The 23,446-nt window shown below is 40.2% G+C and overlaps 1 protein-coding gene across 1 annotated transcript; it reads right to left on the bottom strand.

The window, feature by feature from the left end:
• Positions 1-786: 786 nt before the first annotated feature.
• Positions 787-21,659, bottom strand: LOC133452223 (uncharacterized). The gene is made up of 11 exons (XM_061731443.1): positions 21,595-21,659; positions 16,239-16,302; positions 14,847-14,949; positions 14,386-14,677; positions 13,325-13,451; positions 11,614-11,684; positions 10,953-11,082; positions 2,921-3,088; positions 2,594-2,731; positions 1,879-2,030; positions 787-921 (listed from the first exon to the last, which is right to left on the bottom strand). Exons 1-11 carry the CDS (start codon positions 21,610-21,612, stop codon positions 787-789), a joined length of 1,398 nt encoding a protein of 465 aa, XP_061587427.1. The 5' UTR covers positions 21,613-21,659.
• Positions 21,660-23,446: the final 1,787 nt, after the last annotated feature.

Genomic DNA, 23,446 nt, shown 5'->3' with positions numbered 1-23,446 from the left:
GCGTAAACAAAGGTTTACAAGTCAGTGGTGAAACCAGCACTTTTATATGACTCCAAGATGGAGGCCTGGCCCATAAGACAGGAAGCAGAGCTGATGGTGGTGGAGTCGAAGATGTTACCATTTTCTTTGAGAGTGAGAAGGATTAATCAAATTAAAAACAAGCATATCAGAAGAATACCCAAGACTTCTTGGAGATAAACTAAAAGAATCTAAATTGAGACTGTTTGGACACCTAAAGACGACGGGTAGTAAATACACTGATAGAAAGATGCTGGAGATGGAGCTGCAGAAGAAAAAGGAAAGAACATAGAAGCAATTTCTGGATGCACTCAAAGATGATATGAAGTTGGCTAATGTGATAAACGTAGATGCAGGGGACAGCATAAGATTAAAGTAATTGTTCTGCTGTAGCTGGCAACCACCAAAGCGAAAAGCTGAAAGAAGAAGAATGAGAATCAACCATGAACTAGGTTTGGTAAGAAGGGTCATTATGAGGACAATTAAACATTGCTTACAATGGCCCACAATGAAGACAAGAGCACACTGATTCCTTGCTTGGTTTGTGGCACTGAAGGTACAACATCATTAATGAAGAACGTCTCATCCTGCGGCATCTCCTCAGGAAAAGAGGATATGGAAAAGAAAACTGTCGACTCTTCAGAGATACCACTCTTTATCAGTGTGTCACCACTGGAGTATTCACCTCTGTAAACAGATACACCACACCAAAAAGCACTGCATGATTGTAAAGTAGAACATTAAGAAAAAAAAATCGTTCATTGAAAGTCACAGGGAACAAATCAACAAGTTGACATACTTGTGGTGAAGAACATGTGCAGGGACTCCACTTGCATTGGACAGCTTTTGTCTTAGAGTCACCATTGTATCAGTTTCTAAGTCCAGCATCAGCTCATAGTCTCCCTTAAAGGATAAAATAAAATGTAAAATAAAATTAAAAGCACTAAATTGTATGTAAATAATGAATTAATAATTATATAAATAATTGTTTACATTGTTGTTGTAATGTTGAAAATGTTCAATTAATTGGTACCATTTACTTTACAATGGTAGCCTACTACTATATACATGAGTATAACTGTGCACTTTATTCATTACTCTGTAAATAGAAAAGATAACATGCTGTGTAATTTTTTTTCTCAAGAACCTATGCACTTGCGCCCAGAAAAAGCAGATAAAACAGAATACGAGTATAAAATATTAACAATGAGAGGTAAACTTTCACAACTAGAGAGCATTTCTGCAGCGCAAGTGGATAAGACTATGTTGACAAAAAATTTTGCTCAGGAGAAATAATGCATTGTGTAGTACAAGCATGTGGCTGGGTGTGTTTAACACTTTGCTTTTGTGTACACTAGCATTGCTAGCTTATTTTATTTTATTATTTTTCTGATCTAATCCATCTATATGTTGCCGGAGCTGTAACAAGGGTGAGCGGAGGTCCAACTGACCACTACCAGGACCCTTGATGAACAAATGCTTGGCTAACTTTGACTCCACAGGGCTCCACCAGACACTTCGCTCAGCGAGTCCATCTCCAGCAAAAGAAACATACACCTGCCTTTAAAAACCCATTTGGGTCAACAATGGCTATATTTTATATTCATGACCACACTACAGGGGTTTTTTTTTTTAGTAAAATGTCATGTAAATTATATAAAACAATAAATATATGATTGATTGCCAGCTAACATGCTGCGCTCAGCATAGTCTGGACTTTTAAGCTTCTGATTATTTTACATGAGCCTATCCTGTTTATTTGTCGTGTTTTCCATGTAGTCTACACGCTCTCTTCTGAACTTTATCAAAAGTTTAAAAAAGCATAATTAATTGATAATGAGCACCATAGCATAAATGTACCTTTAGCATGATGTGACATCGAATGACATCTGTTCCTGAAGTCTGATCAAACCTTGGTTGTGGCATTATAGGAGAAGCTCTTAGATTTTCCTTCGGTGTAAATATGGCATAGATCATGGCACCATTTTCAATGTGTCTGTCCTTCAAAGACCCTTAATAAAAAGACATAACAATTAAAAACTAGCTATGTCACGTTAATAATGTGCCCCATGAATTAAAAAAAAAATCCCCCCAAAAATCAGAAAGTTTCCATTTAGGAAAGGGAATGAGGGAGACAAGAGAATGTTCTGCCCTGTTTCATATCAATAACTATTTGCTACATCAGCAAATCTGCTGCAGGGTGTAGAAATTTCATCACAATTACAGACTAACTTATGTTGCAAGAGAATCAGACATATTTACCTTGAGATTCAGGCTAACTCAAATTGATGTTTACGTTGTTGTATCTAGTGATGGGAGTGTTTAATGTTAAGAAAATCTGATTTCTCTTGGTCTCATTTAATATTTTCATTATGCAAACCTATTCTCCCGCAGTAGTCTAGAAATCCAACTATCCTCTCATCTGGATTTGTTCAGATCAACCATAAACACAAAATCTTGATTTCGCCTGTGCTTGGATTGAATATTTTCATAACTAGTTCAGTAAATAAGAATCTGGCTTTTACTTTATTTTTCCAAATGTATGCATCAATTCATAAAGACACTTTCTACTCACATGTGTTGAAGAAGGGGTCGTCTGTCAGGGGCATCCCATCAGCTGTGTAGAGACAGACTCCTTTGTTGATGCCAACATTTTCAAAATGACAGATTCGTAACATCAGATCTTCAACTGTGTTTTGTGCTGGGTCCATATCTGTAACATTGACATTTCAAACATTTATGCAGCTTAGGTTTAAAATGTAGATATGAACAGGCAGGAACATTTATTTATATATATATAATGTTTTTTTTGTAATAATAATAATAATCACTATCACCAGTCTTAGGATGCTTACTATAAACAAGTCAGAGACTCAAACAGAGACAAATGCTTTCCTCTCACCTTTAATATGCTTTGGTGTGGGACACTTAGGGTATGTGTACTGGATAGAGAATGACTCCAGTGATTTTTGTACTGGTGCCACAGCTTGAACTTGTCGCTGTGGAGCTCTGAGTTTTTGAATGAAGTTTTTCATGGTGGAAAAACGAGTCTTTTCCACCTGACTTAAACCTGTAAAAATGAAGGCATAGATTGGGAGTATTTTCTTGAACTCCAGTCTCATTACGTTACAAATGACACCATCAGCAGTTAAACGTTTCAGTTTAAGATGGAGAAAACAAGGCAATATGGACATCAAATTAAAAGTACAAAAAGGTAGTCTTGTGCCAGGCTCTTCTGTTTTGTAACCTTGGTTTTAGGCATAACTGAGATTCACAAAACTGAACCTGAGCAAACAGAACAAACTTGTGGACCGATTTCCTGTGGAAGACACCAAAGTGCAGTTGTTTAGCCAGAGACAAAACCAAACAGTATTTCGACAGAAAATGACCCACAATCGAACCCCGCTGTGGAGAAGTAATGAGCTGGGATTTTTTTTTTCTTGCAACCACAGCACCTGGGCACCTTGCAGTTGTTGCCTCAATCCTCCACTCATTTCTAGACAGTAATCCAGAGATGTGATGCCATCCGTTCAACAGCTGTTTCTATATTTTGCCTTGACTTTTAATAATATTAATAATAATAAAATATCATGTGATGTTCATCCGTAGTTATATCTAGATCCAAACTAAGATACAAGACTTTATTGTCATTGTGCATAAGTAGGCCCTACAACAAAATTTCTGTGGAAGAACACGACAATCAGCAGCTAGTTTAAGAATACTCTTAAGAGAATGAATATATATAGGGGGAGAGGAGGATGGTGGTATATATATATATATATATATATATATATATATATATATATATATGTGACCAGGTGTTAATACACAAGACCCAGAATAAACTGGAGCCAGAGACTGCTATACCAAAAAATATAGATTTTATTTGCAATAAATATATGGGATTAAGGCTGCATCAGGGAACTGGTGCCGAGTTACACATAAGAAGAACTGTCCCAAAATACGTAGGCAAACACCACTACACACAATCCAAGTCAGCTCAAATCAAACTGTATGCCACACTCAAGTGAACCCACTCACAGCAAGCTAAGGTGACTCAAACCACACAATAAAGTGCATCTGCAAAATGGCTACTCGACCACTCAGTCCCTCTTTTACGCAGCCAAAAGCCCAACATGAAAAATAAATAAACAAAAAGATGGCCCCGTTCATTGACTAGTTAAAAGCTCTAAAATATATTAAGTCTGGGAAAAACAGTGGTTGGCTCCTCCAGTAATGTCCTTGTTTGAAAACTTGCTAGACTGGAACACCGTCCCTTCCCCCAATCAGAGACATACAGGTGACTGGAATCTGGTTTCTTGGCTTCAGCTGCTCTCCCTCAGGTGTGTCTCAGTGCAGGAAGAGAGACCCAGGTGAGCTTTCCGCCCCTTTTATAGACTCCGCCCCATACCTTGATGCCAATGCTAGACTGACTGTTACCTTCCCTTCCACATCTACCCCCACTTTGAGAGGTCACCGTCCCGGTGACAAAAAACAAGGTTGCTTCCTGTTTGTTTTAAACCCATGGTCTGAACACCGCATACAGCGATTGGCTGGATGCCTGAGAACTATTGTTTTCACTATTAGTTGTATTATTTTCAACTGGCCTCCATGCTGATTGTGGCAGATTAAAGGGATTGGCATGGTGGCCTGCTGTAGTCCTATGGGAACGTCTCACAAGAGCAGGAGAGGTGGCAGAAGGCTCTTTATGTGATGGGTCTACCAGGCAATTTAACTGAGGTCCTGGTGGTGTCATAGCTGATGGATCTTCTGGCAGCACATTATGAGATGTAACTGGCAATTGGGGGTTTTCCGAATCTAAAGGCTGCACATTCATCATTATAACACTGCCAATGTCGCTTTCATCTTCTGGCATATCAAAGTCATTTTCCTCTTCTTGAGGCAAACTGCGCAGTTCCGGTGAAGGAGGGTCAGGAGTGTCAACACTGGCAGCAGAAGGAAGAACTTTAAGCTCTGTCCGATGAATAGTTTTCTCTGGCCCAGCTCCGTTCCTTGGTCGAATTTTATAAACCCTTCCTTTGTCATCCAGACAGTGCATGATCTCATAACTTGTATGGTCCCAGACATCCTGGATTTTATTACGTCCAAGTGGATGGTTCCTTCGGAAGACAAGGGTTCCTGATGCTAGTACCTCTGTTACATTTGGGGTCACTTGCCTATTCCTACGTTCAGCCGACAATTTTAGTTGACCTTCAGTATGGTGATATGCAGTCTTCAACCTTTTCTGATGCTCAACTACCCAATCATTAGTGGAGCCTGGGGCTGGATTGTTATCTGTGGTGCCCAGCAAAAAATCAACAGGTAGCTTGGCTTTTTGCCCAAACATCAACTCATGTGGGGAGTAGCCAGTGGATGCATGCTCTGTTGTATTATATGCAAAAAGGATCTGAGGCAAGTACTGTGGCCATTTCCTTTTCTTTTCAGGTGGAAGGGTACGGAGTAGGTCATGCAAGGTGCGGTTAAATCTCTCACACTGGCCGTTACCCTCAGGGTGGTATGGTGTGGTGCGACTCTTTCCAATGCCATATATTTTGCACAACTGTTTTAGCAGGTCTCCTTCAAAATTCCTGCCTTGATCACTGTGAATGCGTTTAGGGACGCCATACATATAAAACCACTTTTCTGTAAGAATTCGAGCTGTGGTGCTAGCTTTCTGGTCCGAGGTTGGATATGCTTGGGTAAATTTGGAGAATACATCCGTGATAATGAGGACATTCTCTCGCCCATCGCTTGCTTTTTCCAGGACAGTGAAGTCAATGGCCAGGATCTCTAGAGGTTGTGACGCCATTATATTACCAGGAAAAGTTCTAATTTTGGGCTGTTTGGCTTTAGCTACTAGGCAGCGATTACAGTTGTGGCAGTATTTCTCGATATCTTGCCACATATTTGGCCAAAAGCACCTCTCCCTTACAAGGTGTGTGGTCCGTTCGACCCCTTGGTGACCATGGTCATCGTGGAGATATTTGAGCACCTCGCCCCTAAGACATTCAGGGAGGAGAAGCTGGTAAACTTCTCCACCTGCTTTTGGTGGTCTGATACAGCGGTACAAAAGACCATCTCTCATACAAATCTTGTCCCATTGTTGGACAAGTTTGCAGACATCCTTGGGCCCTGTCATTAATTCTCGTTTTGATGGACGTGCTGCACGCTGCCAGTAAAACTTGAATGCACCAATCACTTGATCGGCTTCCTGGAGTGCTTGTAAGTCTGCTTTTTCCCGCATTGGGAGAGCTTGAATTGTGGTGACAAGACAGGTGGTGGCAAGGTCCTGAGGTGGAATCCGTGGTCCATGCTGTTGTTCTCGGATCATACTAGGTACTTGGATGCCAGGGGTTACTGAAGAAATGGAGTCATTTGTGGGCTGCCGAGATAGTGTATCTGCATTCCTATTTGCAGTGCCTGGACGATATTTGACTTCAAAGTCAAATGCAGCCAGCTCTGAAATCCAGCGCTGTTCCACAGCCCCAAGTTTGGCTGTTTTCAAGTAGCTTAGAGGATTATTGTCAGTGAAGACAATGAGCTTATTCCCCAGCAAGTATTCTCTAAACTTGTCTGTTACTGCCCATTTGAGGGCCAAAAGCTCCAGCTTCCTTGAGCTGTAGTTGGACATATTACGTTCTGAGCGTCTAAGGCCCCTGCTGGCAAAGGCAATAGGTCTCCGTCGACCTTCTTGCTCCTGAGACAATACTGCACCAAGTCCTGCATGACTTGCGTCAATTTCAAGCACAAAAGGTTTAGCAAAGTCAGCATAGCCAAGGACTGGGGCCCTGACTAATCGTTCCTTCAAGGACTGGAACCCCTGCTCGCATTCTTCATTCCACTTCTCTACAATAGAGCACTTTCCAAGCTCTATTGTTGGAAGGAAACATAATGGCTTATGTTTCCTTCCAATTACATCTGCCACCAAACGGTGTAAAGGTGCTGCCAGCTTCGAAAACCCCTCCACAAAGCGGCGGTAATAAGATGCAAAACCAAGGAATGACTGAAGCTCTTTTGCAGTAGTGGGTCGTTTCCATTGTGACACCACGCTGACTTTGTCTGGGTCGGTGGCCACCCCAGTTGCTGATACTATATGCCCCAGGTATTTAACCTCATGTTGAAAAAACTGACATTTTTTGAATTTCAACTTCAGGTTGTGTTCTCGCAAGCGAGCCAGGACCAATTCCAAGCGCTGTAGATGATCTTCAAAGGTTGATGAGAAAACAACAATGTCATCAAGATATAACAAAAGTGATTGGAGAGACTGATCACCAAAAATGCGCTCCATTAATCGCTGGAAAGTACTGGGCGCATTGCACAGACCAAAAGGCATTCGATTAAACTCAAACAGTCCGAATGGGGTACAAAATGCTGTCTTGGCCTTGTCCTTTTCGGCAATGGGCACCTGGTTATATCCACTGGCCAAGTCAAGTGTGGAAAACCATTTTGCCCCACCCAGGGCATCCAGGGACTCCTCTATCCGTGGCAGTGGATATGCATCTTTCCTTGTCTTTGCATTAAGGAGCCTATAATCCACACACAGCCTTATGCTCCCATCCTTCTTTTGAACAACGACTATGGGGGAAGCATAAGGACTGCAGCTTGGCCGAATTATGCCACTGCACAACAGCTCCTGAATGTGAGCCTTGACTTGCTCATACTGAGAGGGGGGTAGCCGCCTATAGCGCGGACAGGGATGTCATCCATTACAGGGACCTCATGCTCCACCAATGTGGTGCAACCCAGATCTCCCTCTCCTTGGCTGAACACTCCTGTATATTTCTCCAATAGCGCCTTCCCTTGCTGCTCTTGCTCTAATGAAAGAATAGGCCATGAGGCACTAGAAAGATCACAAGTTGCACTCCTGTCAGCAGTAATGGATTTCACCACAGCCACCTGGCTTCCATCCTCATCTTCCAATGTAACTGAACACAAGGGAGACTTTGTTTGAACGACATGCAATGCACCCAGTGGGGTGTTTGGTTTGAGCCATGCATCCTGTAAACCAACATTGACAACGGGTATCTCCACAATACCTTTGTTTACGATCAACAGAGCTCTAGGGATCAGTACACCTGGAGGCAGGCAGCTTCCATCTTCAAGTGGTTCCAGTAAAACTGAGGGAAGAGTGGTGGTAGCAGAACTTGGGCAAACAATAGCAATAAACGTCATAGAGCCTGCTGGAATGCGTACGGGTCGACCTTTGACCCTAGCCTTTCCCAAGTACCCCTGTTCACTCAGTGACTCAATGGAATGGCATTCTAACAAGGCCTCTTTCCAGCCTGGCTTGGCAGATTTCAGTGGGGGGAACTCAAAAAGGTCCGGACCAAGCTGAACAAACAGCTCATGGTAGCAACGTCGAATGATGTTCATGCCAAGCAAGCCAGGCACAGACAACTTTTGCTCCCTAAGACAAGGGTCTTCTGGGCTCTTCACGAGCAATACCCCCATCCGGGGCAGGGTCTTACTCAGAAGATTGACATCAAGTTCCAAGTAACCTATGTAAGGGATTCCCAGTCCATTTGCAGCTTTCAGCTGCAGCCAGTTGCACTGTCGCAATTTATCTTCACCTTGTGACTGAAAATGCTCTATAAAGAAATCTTCTGTAATAGTGGAGACCATAGACCCGGTGTCCAGTAAGCAGGGAACTGTGAAACCTCCCATATTAACTTCCACTATTGGACATTCTCCTATCAGTTCAGGTGAATGTTCTTCCTGGTTACTTGAGCCTGAGTGCCCCCCTCCTGGTGTCTGGCCCCCCACACCAGAGGGCGCTAGTTTTCCTGCGGCCAAACTGAGGCGGCTACAGCATCGTTCATTTGTACTGTTGCTTGGTGTCCTGGACTTTTGATGGGACCTACGGCAGACTGCATCTGGGCCCTACAGAACCGTGCTATATGTCCTGCCTTATTACATCGCAGACAGATAGGTCTACCATCTGCTTGAAAACGATAAGGTTTTGAGTCTCTCCCCTCTTTTTGTGAAATGTGTGTGTGTGGGGTTGTATTTAAAATGCCTAAGTGTTTCATAATGGCATCTAGCTGTACCTGCTGTTTCCTAAGACACTCTTTAAGCTCAGCTAGATCATTATGAGGTGGCACAGTCACAGCATTAGACTCAGCTACATCCCCGTCTCCTGAATTGGTGTATGTATTGCAAGAAAAAGCACGAGCCCTTTGCCTATTCCCATTTTTTCCCTCTTCCGCCCACCTGATGGCAATACCACGGAGCATGGTAAATGACATAGTAGGGTTTTTACTGATGTTCTGTTTAAGTTCCCTCCGCAGCATATCATCATGTACATGTTCTATGAACTGGTCACGCAAAATCTGGTCAGAGTTCGGAATACCGCCAGGTGTTTTACAAATTACAACATCCATAAGTGACTTTAAAATATGGGAATAATCTCTCAAAGATTCCCCTTCCCTCTGACTGCGCTGGAAAAACTGAAGCTGTACAGCAACATAAGATTGAGAGCAACCATAATTTTCAGTCAGTATGGAAAATATCTTTTCTGAATTGTCTCTGTCTGTTGGACTATGAAAATCAAGTTCTGCTTTAGCACTCCCATCTAAATGATCATAGAGAAAAAGAATCTGTTCAGCTTGGGACATTTGTCTAACTGCCAGGCACCTGCGAGCCTCTTCAATCCATTTTTCAACAGTCATCAAATCAACTGACAATTTACCAGAAAATCTCGGACACTTTCGCTCTCTTGGAACATACACAAATTGAGTTTGTACTGGAGCAACAGCAGGGGTAGGTATGCTGCCCCTCGCTGAGGTGGAGGCATCAGGCTCATTAGTTGGCCTTACTTGAGATGAAGCAGTACCTTGGTTTGCCAACTGTGACCTCAATTGGTCATTTTCACCCTGAAGTTGCTGCACCTGATCCAGTATGGTTTGAAGGTCCTCCATACTGTAGAAAAATGTTCACTATAGAGGCTTTGAATGGTCCTGAAGTCGTTTAAAGTTGATCCTCTGTTGGTCTTGATGGTAGCTGCCACCACTGTTTTTCCCACTTTGCTTAACTATGGCTATCACTATACAACCCAGGGCCAAAAACAAAGAAAAAAAAAGAAACACAGCTAGTAAGCAGTCTCAGCATGCACCCTGCCAACAACGCCAATTGTGACCAGGTGTTAATACACAAGACCCAGAATAAACTGGAGCCAGAGACTGCTATACCAAAAAATATAGATTTTATTTGCAATAAATATATGGGATTAAGGCTGCATCATCAGGGAACTGGTGCCGAGTTACACATAAGAAGAACTGTCCCAAAATACGTAGGCAAACACCACTAAACACAATCCAAGTCAGCTCAAATCAAACTGTATGCCACACTCAAGTGAACCCACTCACAGCAAGCTAAGGTGACTCAAACCACACAATAAAGTGCATCTGCAAAATGGCTACTCGACCACTCAGTCCCTCTTTTACGCAGCCAAAAGCCCAACATGAAAAATAAATAAACAAAAAGATGGCCCCGTTCATTGACTAGTTAAAAGCTCTAAAATATATTAAGTCTGGGAAAAACAGTGGTTGGCTCCTCCAGTAATGTCCTTGTTTGAAAACTTGCTAGACTGGAACACCGTCCCTTCCCCCAATCAGAGACATACAGGTGACTGGAATCTGGTTTCTTGGCTTCAGCTGCTCTCCCTCAGGTGTGTCTCAGTGCAGGAAGAGAGACCCAGGTGAGCTTTCCGCCCCTTTTATAGACTCCGCCCCATACCTTGATGCCAATGCTAGACTGACTGTTACCTTCCCTTCCACATATACACATATATATATATATATATATATATATATATATATATATATATATATATATATATATATATATATATATGTGTGTGTGTGAGTGTCAAAACCTTGAATCTAACTATACTTTCAATAGTCTTTTTTACATTCATCCATATTCCTTACTCTTACCCATGTTGTTCAGATCCTCATCCGTCACTCCATCCAAGAAATCCATCTCATCCTTCACACCCAACTGAAGAAACTGGTTGTAGAAGGACTGCAGTCTGTGCCGCTCAAGCAGGTTAAATATTGAAACCATCTGAACAAAACACCATGACATTTTAGTTATTTTCCCTCAACTTTCCCCTTCAATATTTCTCCTGAATAACAGAAATACTACCATCTACAGAAAATACATTTTTAACCCTTTCAGACAGATGGCAGAAGCCAGAAGTTCAGAGCTTAGGTTGTCTGAAAATAGGTCCAAAACACTAATTCAGGCACCGAAGTGGAGTTCGTTTTAGATTGGATATTCGACAGACATTCATTTCTGCATGTATGTAGCCTACAAAACACATTTTTTATATGTAAATATTAGCATTTTTGGTTCCAGGTCATGTGACTCAAAATCAGTGTGAGATGAGATACACCTCTTGTTTTTATATTTAAAATATGTTTAAAACCTGTAAATATTAGCTCATTAGCCTCTCAACGGCTTTAAGCTTTAAACACAGTAATTATGCTTATATCCCACATTTTATTTTGAAAATAGGAAGTGAGGACACGCTTCAGCCCTCTTCTGTGTACAAGCGCACTCGGACTTGACAGTAAACACCGAATCGGTGTTTACTGTCAAGTCCGAGTGCGCTTGTGCGACCTGCTCGGAGTCGCTCTGGACCATGAGGAAATGAAAGCGAATGTCTGTCGAATATCCAACTCACAACTAATTTCACTGCCGTGGTGCATTAAAGTAAAAATTGACTTAGGCATTTTGTAACGTATCGATAATCCCTCTGAGCTTCCCCGCTCCGGACCTTGAGTAGTACAGGTTCATCTACGTGCTGTTTCTGATGAGGAGCTCCTCCTCAGTTCTGCTAAAACCTCCAAAGAAAACCCCCTTAGACAAGTCTTGGCCCTTCTGTAATAATAAACTCTGTTCATTTATTTATAGGCCTACCTCTGTCCGTTTTGGGGTCTAATCTTCCTAGATGGCGTGACGGTCTGATAATGTTATCTGGTCTCTCTTATTTCAGTCTTAATGAGTGATTGAGAACACCTGGGCCCTGTGTTCCCGTCTATTTAACTACACCCATCCCACAATGGAGTCTGACTTTTTCTCTCTGCGTTCCTTTCCTTTACGCTCGACAACATGCTTACTTCCGTTGCTCACACATCCATAAATACCTTCACCACTGATCTAACTGATTGCCACACCTCATACCGTTTTGTTTGTTTTTGTTAAAATAAATATTATTTTCTTATTTCCTTATCTCCTGCTAACTCCCTGTTTGTTTGCCATGACCTTTGAGCCGCTTTGTGACAGTGGCTTTACAGGACGTGACAGGATCCTCATTTCAGAATAGGGCTAATGTTAGGTAATGCAGTAGAGTACTTTGAGATTTGGAATCTTTGTCTTAAAATCAACACTATGTAAAGCAAGGTAATATTGCATAGTTGTGTAAAAAAGAAAAAAACAGGCACAATCCTACCTTGACATATAGAGCGCTCCACTGTTACCTTCTTTATGTGAAAATGAAACCCTGGAAAATGAAACCTAACAGAATAAGCCACAACCCACACGCAAATCATTTTAAATCATTTCCACGTTCTTGGAGTGCCTATGATTGGGATGGTCTGTCTGTTTAATATGTTCACATCAATCCAACCCAACTAACACCTTGTCCCACATTTTTGGGGGTCGTATCGAAGAACTGATCACAAGGCAGGGACTCGTCTCAGCCATCCAGAAGTTAAAGCCCACTTCAATAAGCAAAGAAGCATCTTTCAGGACCTACTGCGGTTTCCTTAACATTGCAGGGTTGGAGATGAAGACACCATCACAAACTTGCATCAACAAACCCACTGTTATCTGGATAAAGTAGTTCATCAGTGGTGGAAAGCACTGAACACAGGGACCTATTTGTGGCAATAAGGTGTCAACACAAAATTTAACCCTCAAAAAGGATTGTCCTCTTGACTTTACATATCAATAATTGCAAAATGTCTTTGAATTGTTCATTCTTTCTCACCTTTTTAATTATTCGGTGTCAAAAGTAAAAGGTAAAAAAGAAAAAGAAATCGTTCCCACTCAATACTTTCCAGAACTCATGGATAGAGACATAGAAAACACACAATATGCAATTAAAAGAGATATGACTTTTCATATACAGTGGAAAAGCTTGTGCCAGTTAATGCTAGAATACTAACAACTTTCAGTTTAAAAGTGTGTCTTGATTTTGGTGCGGTATGTAGGCATAGGCCTATTATTTTAGGGGTTGAAACGTTTCCTTAATAGGGGTGTTTTTGAAGATAAAGATTTTGCCCCATCAACGGTCACAGACCGTCCATGTGCTGGCGCTGCCTCTGCAACAGTCTCTGCACCACCAGCCTTTTGCTGCCACTACAGATCCTGGCCAAGGTCCACGTAGTCTCTCTGCACCTCATTTCAGCCCTGAAGGTCTGATTGTACTGGAGGAGAAAGAGGAAGACAACTGGACACATCTGTAAAGAGACAGCTTGAGGAGGAAAGGACAGGAGCACCGAGGAGGCTATTCAAAGGTCACAAGAGGTCACAAAAGAAGACTTCATCAAAGCAGTGAATAAGAATATGTACTCTTATGTCTATGAATGAGACTTATTACTGAACAGTATCATGGATAGCTTCTGCCGCCATGTGGCAACCATAAATTATGAAAATCCTAATTTTTTTTTTTATAAAGTATTCATTTTCAAAGGGTCAGACAGTCAAGAATTAAACAATATTACAGAAATATGCACCCTCTTTTAAACACCACCCAAAACATGGAACACACTCTCCACACAGACAAATCGAAGTAGTAAAGTAACAAAAAATAACCATAAATAAAAAAAGTAAAAAATAAGTAAAAAATAAATAAATAAATAAATAAATAAATAAATAAATAAATAAATAAATAAATAAATAAAATAAATAAATAAAATAAAATAGATAAAAAAACAGGGGGTAAAAATTAAAGAGCTAAAAGGCGAAACCTACAAAGGCGAACCTACAAAAAACCTACAAACCTACAAAAAAAGCAAAGGGAAACCCATTTGTTTCACAACTCATCAACATTTTACTTAAATAATATGGCTGCATGAGATGTTACCTATCTCGACAATACACTTTTCATTTAAATATTTGAAAGGCTAATTCGACCTGAATTAATTCAAAAACGACAAATAATAAAAGTACCAGCACTCAAACTCTCCTTGCCTGTCGTTTATTCAACCATCTCTGCATCCAGATATGTTAGTGACTTGTGTGACATCTTAAAATCAGTAAGAAACAAGAAGCTGCTTTGTGTTGAACAATTAGTTCTCAGTTTCCCCCGTCATACCACTCTCATAGTGACTGGATCGCAGGTATTTGTTTTTGGCTGACATCAAGGTGGCCCTCCTGCAGGAGTACTGTATGTTGGGAGAGTGGTTTGCTTTTAACAGTTTTCTGTTTAGCAGAGAGGGGGCTGCTTGCAAGCCCTGAAGTATCCTTGCTGTTGCAGGTGGGATGTTTGTGTGACTTATTAGAGATTGGTGTGAGCCTGTGTAAAGAGTGAGTCCTGGATGGAGAGGCGTGGGTTGGAGGAGGTCCACTTGGTGGCCTAGGTATAAGATGGCACAGAGGAGGAGCTCCACGTAGTCCCAGAAGACTGTCTGTGCTTTGTTCTGATGACAATCTGGAGAAAGCAATAAGAGAGGGAAATACATTAAAAAACACATTACAATACTGTGAAAATCAACTACCCTGTTGTAATACACTGATAAAAACTGAAAGAAAAAAACACATAAACAACAACTGTAAAGCAAATATTTACAGAAAAGCAATCCATAATTACACACGCTCACCTCATGTTTTTTAGTCCCTTCACAGGCAGACGGGACGGTGTTGCTGATGGACGTGGGAAGAGCTCCAAGTCCATTTGTACAGCTTCTCTAAGTTCTCTCAGCTCTGCACATATTTTAAATATAACAGATTTCAGTAACAAAATGTTCAGAAAACAGATGTAAGGAGGGAAAGAAAGTTTATAACAGTGTGAAGCTTAAAAGGGAATAATTTTTTTTATGAAAATTGTTTAAGCCCAGTATTTAAATGAAAATCTATCTTTCTTTTTAATGCAATGACATCTGGAGTCCCAACCATTATATCATCATCTTCAGTTTGATATCGTCATAAACCACTGAGGAGATCATCTCTAAATTCACTAATGTTTTTTTAAGGACATTTATGTCTAATTTCTAATGCAATATAAATACAATATCTCAGGGGGTGATGTTATTTTTGTTTTTGTTTAGGAAAGACAAAGCTTCTATGGTATTTTAAAGCTAATCATGTTACCGACTTATAAACAATAGAGCTAATTAGCAAATAACCAGTCATAGGTTGCGTTTCCATTACCCCTAGAAAACCCAAATATCGAAAAAAAGACAACCTGTAATGGAAGTGGTTATAATTTGAAAAAATTCCCAAACATTGCAAGAACCTTTTTACACTTCACAGGAGGTGCTTTTTCAGGCGATTTTAAAATCCACTTTATTGCAAAAGTGTAATGAAATCGCTTTTTGAACATTTTACATGTCTCTGGCAGTGCTGGATGGTCAATCTAAAGTCATCAAAATCTAGTTTCCAGCTGTTTTTGGCCTCATTAATACAATTTAATATGTTCTGTAGCACTACTTAATCATTACTATTATCTACTCAATCATTTGAATGATCATCTCCTGCATTCATCATCTGACCATCTTTTCAACAGTGATTTCAGCAATGGCTGAAGTTTAGACAATCCGTCTAAACTAAAGACTAAAGATGTTTTTATGCATCTTCTTCAATGTTCAGATTTTATTTTTTTGTTGCTTTGAAGAGAGGTCTTGAAGGAAAAGTTACAAAAGTTAAGCTTATTCTATAAAACACCATTCAATGGAAATACCAACCCCCTGCAGCACTACCTTTATCGCAAATTCAGGGATTTTACTTTCTTTTTCGCTAAACTGTAATGGAAACGCAACACTTCTCATGTAGCGCTAATAATCTATCTTAAACCTATTTTCTTTTACAATTATACTTAAGAGTAAGTTCAACCAGCTGCTGTAGGTTAAGCAAATATATCAATGCTGTAGTGTTATACTAAGCTTAAGATTAAATATTAAAGTGCAAAACTTTTGCATTGGGATAAAAGTAGAACATTTTAAATACTAATTTGTGCCACCAGATGGCAGTACAATGGCAAACATTTATCTCACCTGAAAGGGATGGTTCATATTTATCAGATTCACCCTGGCTCTGAACGTTCTTTTTTCGATTTACCTGAAGGAATAATAATAGGAAACAAGTGAGTTTGTCTTAATGTGGTGTTTACTGCACATGTCAGCAGTGTTTGATTAAAAACTGGGGCTCAAAAGTAGGGCACGCTGGAAAAACATGAGGCAAATGTGTTAAACACACTCACAACAAGCCATTGGAAATTGCAAAGGAACAAGGAAAAAGGCTAAAAATAACACTGGCAGAAACGGGAGAAGAATGTGCGTGAGAGTGGGTGTGTTGGTGAGAGGCCGCTAAATGATTGAGCAGCAGTGTTTCATCACAATGCTGGCCCCTAACGTCTATATCCATAGCAAATGAAAACCATAGCGCTGCGTGTGTTTGTGTGCCCACACACACCAAGACCAACGTCCCATTTCCAAGTGTGTCCTTGAGCGTGTGTTTGCTCCAAGTGAGTGGCTGAATCCTCCCCCATCCTTCATGTTACAGCAGCCAAAATCCTAAAGAGTCTTTAGAGTGACCACAGACTACACACACACACACACACACACACACACACACACACACGCACACGCACACGCACACGCACACGCACACGCACACGCACACACACACACACACACACACACACACACACACACACACACACACACACACACACACACACACACACACACACACACACACACGCACAAATATATCTACAACCCTGGAGCCTCAAAGTAAAATCCCATGCAGTATCTCGGCCTGCTGTCCCAGAGGGATTCAAACCCAAACCTCCCAGTGCTGCCTTTCAGAGCTGCAGACGCTGTACTTGTGGTGTTTTTTGACAGGGAAGAGACTGGAATCTAAAACAAGTCTGCAGAGCACACACACACTCTGAAAATAGGCTTTGTGGCCCGTGCGGGCTCCGAATGCATGGCTCAGACTTGCTGATATGTCTGAAAAGACAGTATATTTTGGGGAATATTCTCGTGCACTTGAACCCAAACTCACCACTGCACAGGACAGAACATTGTCTCTCTATCGTTAATACTTTGGACCCAAACCAACGCGGCAGCCAAATTTATTTTTTTTACCGTTGAAAATCATTTTAGCAATGATTCTGCTGAGCCAGCAAAGCCTGATAAAGAAATAACATTAATCTGGAAAGACAATCTGCTTCAGCTTGGCCAGAGCTGGATAGTTTCAGTCTTTTCTTAAGTACCATTAGGGACTTACTGTAAATGGGTCATATTATGACCACGTCTTACATGGGATGACAAAGTTAAAGATTTTATAATAAATAATGACAATGTATTACCACATAGAGGTAAACATTGCTTTATCTGCTGTATAAGTTGCAACCTGTGTTTGTTTGCATGATGCAATATGAGCATAATAACAGCCTGTGAAGCTCGGTAGCAGTGAAAGCGCTGGTGGGTTGGATACAGACTAGAAAATACAGAACAAAGAAGCTGAAATGCAAAAGCTTCATTGCTTTTACTTGCAGCCTGACCAACTAAGTATGCAATAATATCATGGCTCCTAATCTGGGGACAGTTCAGAAACGCTTCACCTATTAACAGATCAAGTAGATTAATGCATAAAGCTGCAGGATATGACATACTTTCCACGGCTTCGGCATATTGGGATAACAACAATTTTCTCACTTGACTGACCTCATATTAAACACACAGCGATTCTGTGGTGTGTATGTGTGAGATACTCTAACTATCGCTGTTAAACAGTTGTTTTTTGGAGGAAACCCAATCTGCTTTACAAGCACCGTCCTGCTAAAAGAAAATGGCTCATTATGCTTCTGCTTTAGACCAATTCAATGATGGCTGCGACATGTGGCGCAAAAAAGAAAGAAGGTAAAAAGCAATCAGATCAAATTATCTAAGCGCCTGAAAGGGCTCGATTTAATAGCTGTATCAAAAACAATATAACCTTAATTCAAATAATAACGCTAAATGAACAGGGTCCTCAGGTGATGAAATGAGAAGGTGGCGGAGCTAGAGCCAGCAGGCAGAACATCTAGAATCCTGATACCTTTTAAAATGTAACTTCATTTATCATTTTCAACATTTCATGTGTTAGTTTTCTTCTTTAATTAATAAATACAGAGATAAAAATAGGTTCATGACATTATACTCTATACTTTTTTATAAGGGCAGAAGGCTCTGCACTGTCTCAACTGGAAACAGAAAACAGGCAAATACAGGTCCTCATCATTCAGGACATCAGTGGAATGAAGAGGATTATTAATGCATTATAACAAATTGGATATAACAGGAATGTAATGGGATTGAATTGCAATGTGTTTGTATCAAATTATCATGACTGTTGTGAAATGACTACATAGATTAACTAGACTGAAGTAAATTCTAATCTTTTCTCGTCCATCAGAATCTAAATTGCCCTTTCCTTTCATTTTTTTGAAGGAGATAACTCCTAACTGAATATATGCTGTATTGTCACCATTAAATTATTATTTTTTTTGTCACGTGCCACAACGTTTTGTACCACATTTGATACATGAATTTGTGAGACCTCTAAAGCACACCATAATCAAAAAAAGGAAAAAAAAGTTATATACAAACCAAAAAAATTATAAAAAGTATAAACAACTCCATAAATATATACATAAACGTACCTAATGTATTCATAATGATAAGAAAAATGATTACGGTATTTAGAAATTGTGTTTTTAATTTCATTACATAAACAGCACTTCAAATAAAACTGTGTTATTTTATATGCAGGCATTAAAGGCTCACTAGCTCATTTATGAAGGTGTATGATGGTATATATATCATTATATGACGTACAGGAGATGTAGTAAAGTAAAACCGTGAACTGAAGTCCTGATGTAAACAATTATACTCATAAATAATAAAACTTCATAAAACGTATTTAATTGTACAAAGTAAAAACTGCACAGAGGGGCCTCGGGACAGATTATATTGCCATTCTTTTTCTGAGAGCAGATGAATTATTGCAGATAATGAGGCGGTTTTATCTCGCTAAACACAGTTCCAACATCGTTCACACTACAGGGACTAAAAGTGTCATTTTACGCCACGCCTCAACACATCAGCTGCTTGGAGAGATCATTTCCTTACAGAAATCAATAACATTGCTATATAAACACAGAAGCTTGCCGTAAGAAACCTCTCAGATTTTTTTTTTCTCATAGAGAACAATTACTCGCACCCTTGATTTTGAACTGCTGGAACGGCTCGGCTTTGCCTCTGGAAACGTAAATAACATCCCCTCCTCCCTTTCTACCTCCCCCCTTCAGTGAGAAATGTTTGTTTTCAGACATATTTTAGACTGCTTTGTTTGTGATTTCTAAAGGCTCTCGTTGCCATTACCAAGTCAATGTTTTCTTTTCTTTCTTTAATTACAAAAAAAATTAAGGCTTTTTTTTACAACTGCCTGCATATAAAATAATGGATAGTACCTGGAGGATACATTCACTTTCACACCTACGCACAAAACAATACTAACATCTGCTGCAAAATGAAACTGCATATATATTGGACTTTAAAAGGTTTTGCCAATTAAGGCACTAACCATTAAAAGGATGGCATTTATACACTCTGAGGATACATATTATGTTTTTTACTGGTTCCTAATAAACAATTGAATTGGAGTACTGACATTTTTCATTTTATTGTAACCAGAAAACTGGTTGATAACGCGACGCCTCTATAAAGACATGTGCACAGACAAAGACAGATAATTTCACATCTGGTCTGCAGAAAATTCCTCCATCTCGCTAAACTTGCTCTGCTTCTCTCATGTGAGACAGTGTAGCCAGATTGTAGACATGAAGGCACAAGTGTTTAGCATTGTGTCATCCTCTGTGTGTGTGTGCGGCCGTACGTGTGTGCCTAATTATGTCTGTACATTTTCAGTGAGTGGAAGGAGATTGATATTTCCCAGCACTGCAACAGCTCTTGGCCAGGCAGATGGAAGAAAAAAGTTGAAAAGAATTTAGGCTGAAGCCTGCACTTTTCCTGGGGTGTAAAAAAGTTTGCATGTGTGTCCGATTGTGTACCGTAAATGGACAGCCTGGCACCATTTCAGCACTAACAGTTCAACTGGATGAGGGATTCAAACTTTGGAGGACAAACAAATTATATATTTTGTTTAAGAAAAAGGTGCACTAATGTTCAACTAATGTTTGTAGTTGCATTATCTATAAAACCATAACGGCACAAATCGCAATCCATCCATCCATCCATCCATCCATCCATCCATCCATCCATCCATCCATCCATCCATCCATCCATCCATCCATCCATCCATCCATCCATCCATCCATCCATCCATCCATCCATCCATCCATCCATCCATCCATCCATCCATCCATCACCAGATGTGGCCCATGGACCATCTCAATGCCTTCCTTTTTAAATAATAATGCACACATTTTTACTTTCTTCTTAAATTTGGTAAAGATTCTTGAGATGTTTGAAAACAAAGTTGATGCTTTATCATACACTTTAAATTGATTTCTCAAAGTTCAGACTGGAGAACTAACTTTACCGGCAGTGACGGGTCAGTAATGCTATAGTTTTAATGGCACGACCCCACTTTGAACTAATGCTTTTGAAAGAAATCCGATGTGGCCTCATTCACTTGCTGCCCTAAATATTGATTCACCAGCAATATGTTTGATAAGTTAAAGGACTACAGCTGTGTTCAGAGCAAACACACCGATGGTTGAGACATTTTTCAGCCAGGCTCGCTAAGTATCTCATAAACTTTTCACCGATGTGAAATGAAGAAAAAGCCCTGAAAAAAGTTGAATACATGTGAAGAAACATGTGACAGAAAAGTCCAATGTCCACAAATTATCAGTAAACATTTAAAAACAGTTATTATACAACTACATAAAATAAAGAAAACCCTCATCTGATGGTGAATTTTTGAAAAAAAAAAAGAAGAAATAAATGATGGAATCGGCTGGTAAACTGAGCCCACATCTTTAATGAATGTGTGGCCCCTCGTTGACTTTAACCCACTTCATCCAGCTCAGGATTGTTTAAGACTGTAGCTCATTTCAGCTGTCAGTGGATGAGAGCAGGGTACAACCTGGACAGGTCACCTTCACTTTAGTCATTTATATACACAATAGTAGGAGCTCATCAGTCGAGGATGCTTACAAGGTCATATTATATGAGTTTTACTGATGAATGAAACTTGTTCATTTCTGCTTGTGTTCAGCCAGTTTGGGATTTTGTTTTACACAAATGTATAAAAAAAAAAGCTTAAGTTCTGCATCACTCCTGCACAGCAGGAATATGAACAGTCAGTTAGTTGTTGGCTTGTTTCAGCTCTTACCTTAAAAGAATTTATCATTGTGGTCAATGCTTCACATTCCCCCAGGATGCGAGACCTAGATACAGTAGGTAGGTAGAGAGCAACAAAGAGACAAGATAACAATCATACAGCTGCTCCAATGACAACAAAAAAGAGCAGGTGTACTACTCAGAGTTTATTCACTCAAGTTTTCAAGAAATACTCAGGCAACCGTGTCCTGCCCCCCCCTCTCTCACTCTCCCTGAACTCTTTCTCCTTCTCTTGTTGTGTAACATGAGCAGACATTATTCATTTTCTTCATATGAAAGAGGATTCCTCTGCTGGCTCGGTCCAGTCTGGGATCCATTTTCTGACAATGAGCCTTTTTGTTCTAGTCTAGTCAGGAAATGAGAGAGAGAATGAGAGACTGAGAGGAAGAGAGAGCAGGAGAGAGACAGAGAGAGAGAGAGATGGAGGTGCTTTTCCTAGGTAGCTCCAATGGCTGCGTTGCCCTGTGGGCCTCAAAGCGAGGGACGGAAAGAGGAAAGGAGGAGTGGAGCATGAAGGAGGCAGGACAGAGGCCAAAGACAAAAGTTGAGGGGAAATTAAGAAAGAAAATTGTGGGAAAGGAGAGTCCTTACACAAACTTACGATCACACTTATAGACACTTAATAAGGTAGTTTATAATTAATTCATATGATTGTATCAATGTGATGTGCTGACTTGTGCATCTTGATGTTATGCAGGTTTGACTTCTATGACCTTCTATAAAATGTTTAAAAAAGGAAAAACCAAAATCAGTAAAGAAAAATGTTTTTAACCAATAGCCAGAGCAAGAGCAGATATCAGTTAGGTGTATATTTTAAAGACCACGCGTCTTGAAAACACCAGAATTACAAAAAGTGATTTTAAGTCATGAGAACAAATATGAAAGTTGTTTATATAATGAACTAATGGCCAACGTCATCAGTAAAGCACGTGTTTTTTCTTTTGGCAGTCACTGTTTATAATTAATTCAGATGATAAATTATTCACTGCATAAAGAAACAAAGGATCTTGCTCAAGAAGATTATGGGTCATGATTTTTTTTTCAAATCTTAATTCTAAGTTTTAAAACACAACCATCTGGTTCAGGTTTTTAAACAATACAGTTGACAGTAACTTAATTCTTGCCACTTGATGTCAGCAAAAACAAGTAGTGAAGGAAACGCTGACCTTTATAGCTGGCAGGAACAGGAAACTATCGCTTATTCAAATATCCAGCTGACAACTAACCTCGAACACAAGTTTCAGTTACGTTTATGATATCCAATTTTGAACTTCTTACAGAGACATTTCACTCTGAACTTACTCAACCCTGGTCCCGGACGACCACTGCCCGGCGAGTTTGGAGATTCTTTTCCCAGCTCCAAAATTATTCAAGTGAATGTATCACCATCAGTTTGTCATCCAGGGCGACACAAGTCTGTTCATGATCCATTCATTTGTATGAGGTGTGTTGAAGCAGGGAAACACCTAAACCTGAGAGGATAGTGGCCCTTAAAGGGAAAGTTCGGTTTTTTACAACCTGGACCTTATTTCTGGCATTTTTTATGGTCGTATACTCACCCAGGCAAGTTTGGTGTCATTTGGAGTCCTTCGGAAGATATTAGGAGTTTTGTGCGAGCCGCTTATGCATATAACGGTAGTGAACGGGGCACAGCGGGACACAGACGAAATAACACATGATTGCCGCGAAACTCGTTCATTTCTTTTATGAATCACTAGATCTGCTTCCAGGACCTGTTGTCTACATCCGGGGCTGTGTGTGTAACAAATAAATCAGTTTGTAAACAAGACCTCTGACCTGCATGACGTCATCTCTGTGCGCGCACTCTGTTACACACACAGCCC

Source organism: Cololabis saira, chromosome 10 (assembly GCF_033807715.1).
Source record: "Cololabis saira isolate AMF1-May2022 chromosome 10, fColSai1.1, whole genome shotgun sequence".
In the NCBI taxonomy this organism is placed as follows: domain Eukaryota; kingdom Metazoa; phylum Chordata; class Actinopteri; order Beloniformes; family Belonidae; genus Cololabis; species Cololabis saira.
This window is presented reverse-complemented; position numbering and strand designations above follow the sequence as displayed.

What these genes read in the sequence shown, in the direction of transcription:
- LOC133452223 (XM_061731443.1), bottom strand. An exon ending in TGCAGGAGGGCCACCTTGAT is followed by an intron (nt 13,452 to 14,385) that starts GTCAGCCAAAAA and finishes TTTCTCCTCCAG; the next exon opens with TACAATCAGACCTTCAGGGC. An exon ending in CACACCAAAGCATATTAAAG is followed by an intron (nt 2,732 to 2,920) that starts GTGAGAGGAAAG and finishes TCAATGTTACAG; the next exon opens with ATATGGACCCAGCACAAAAC.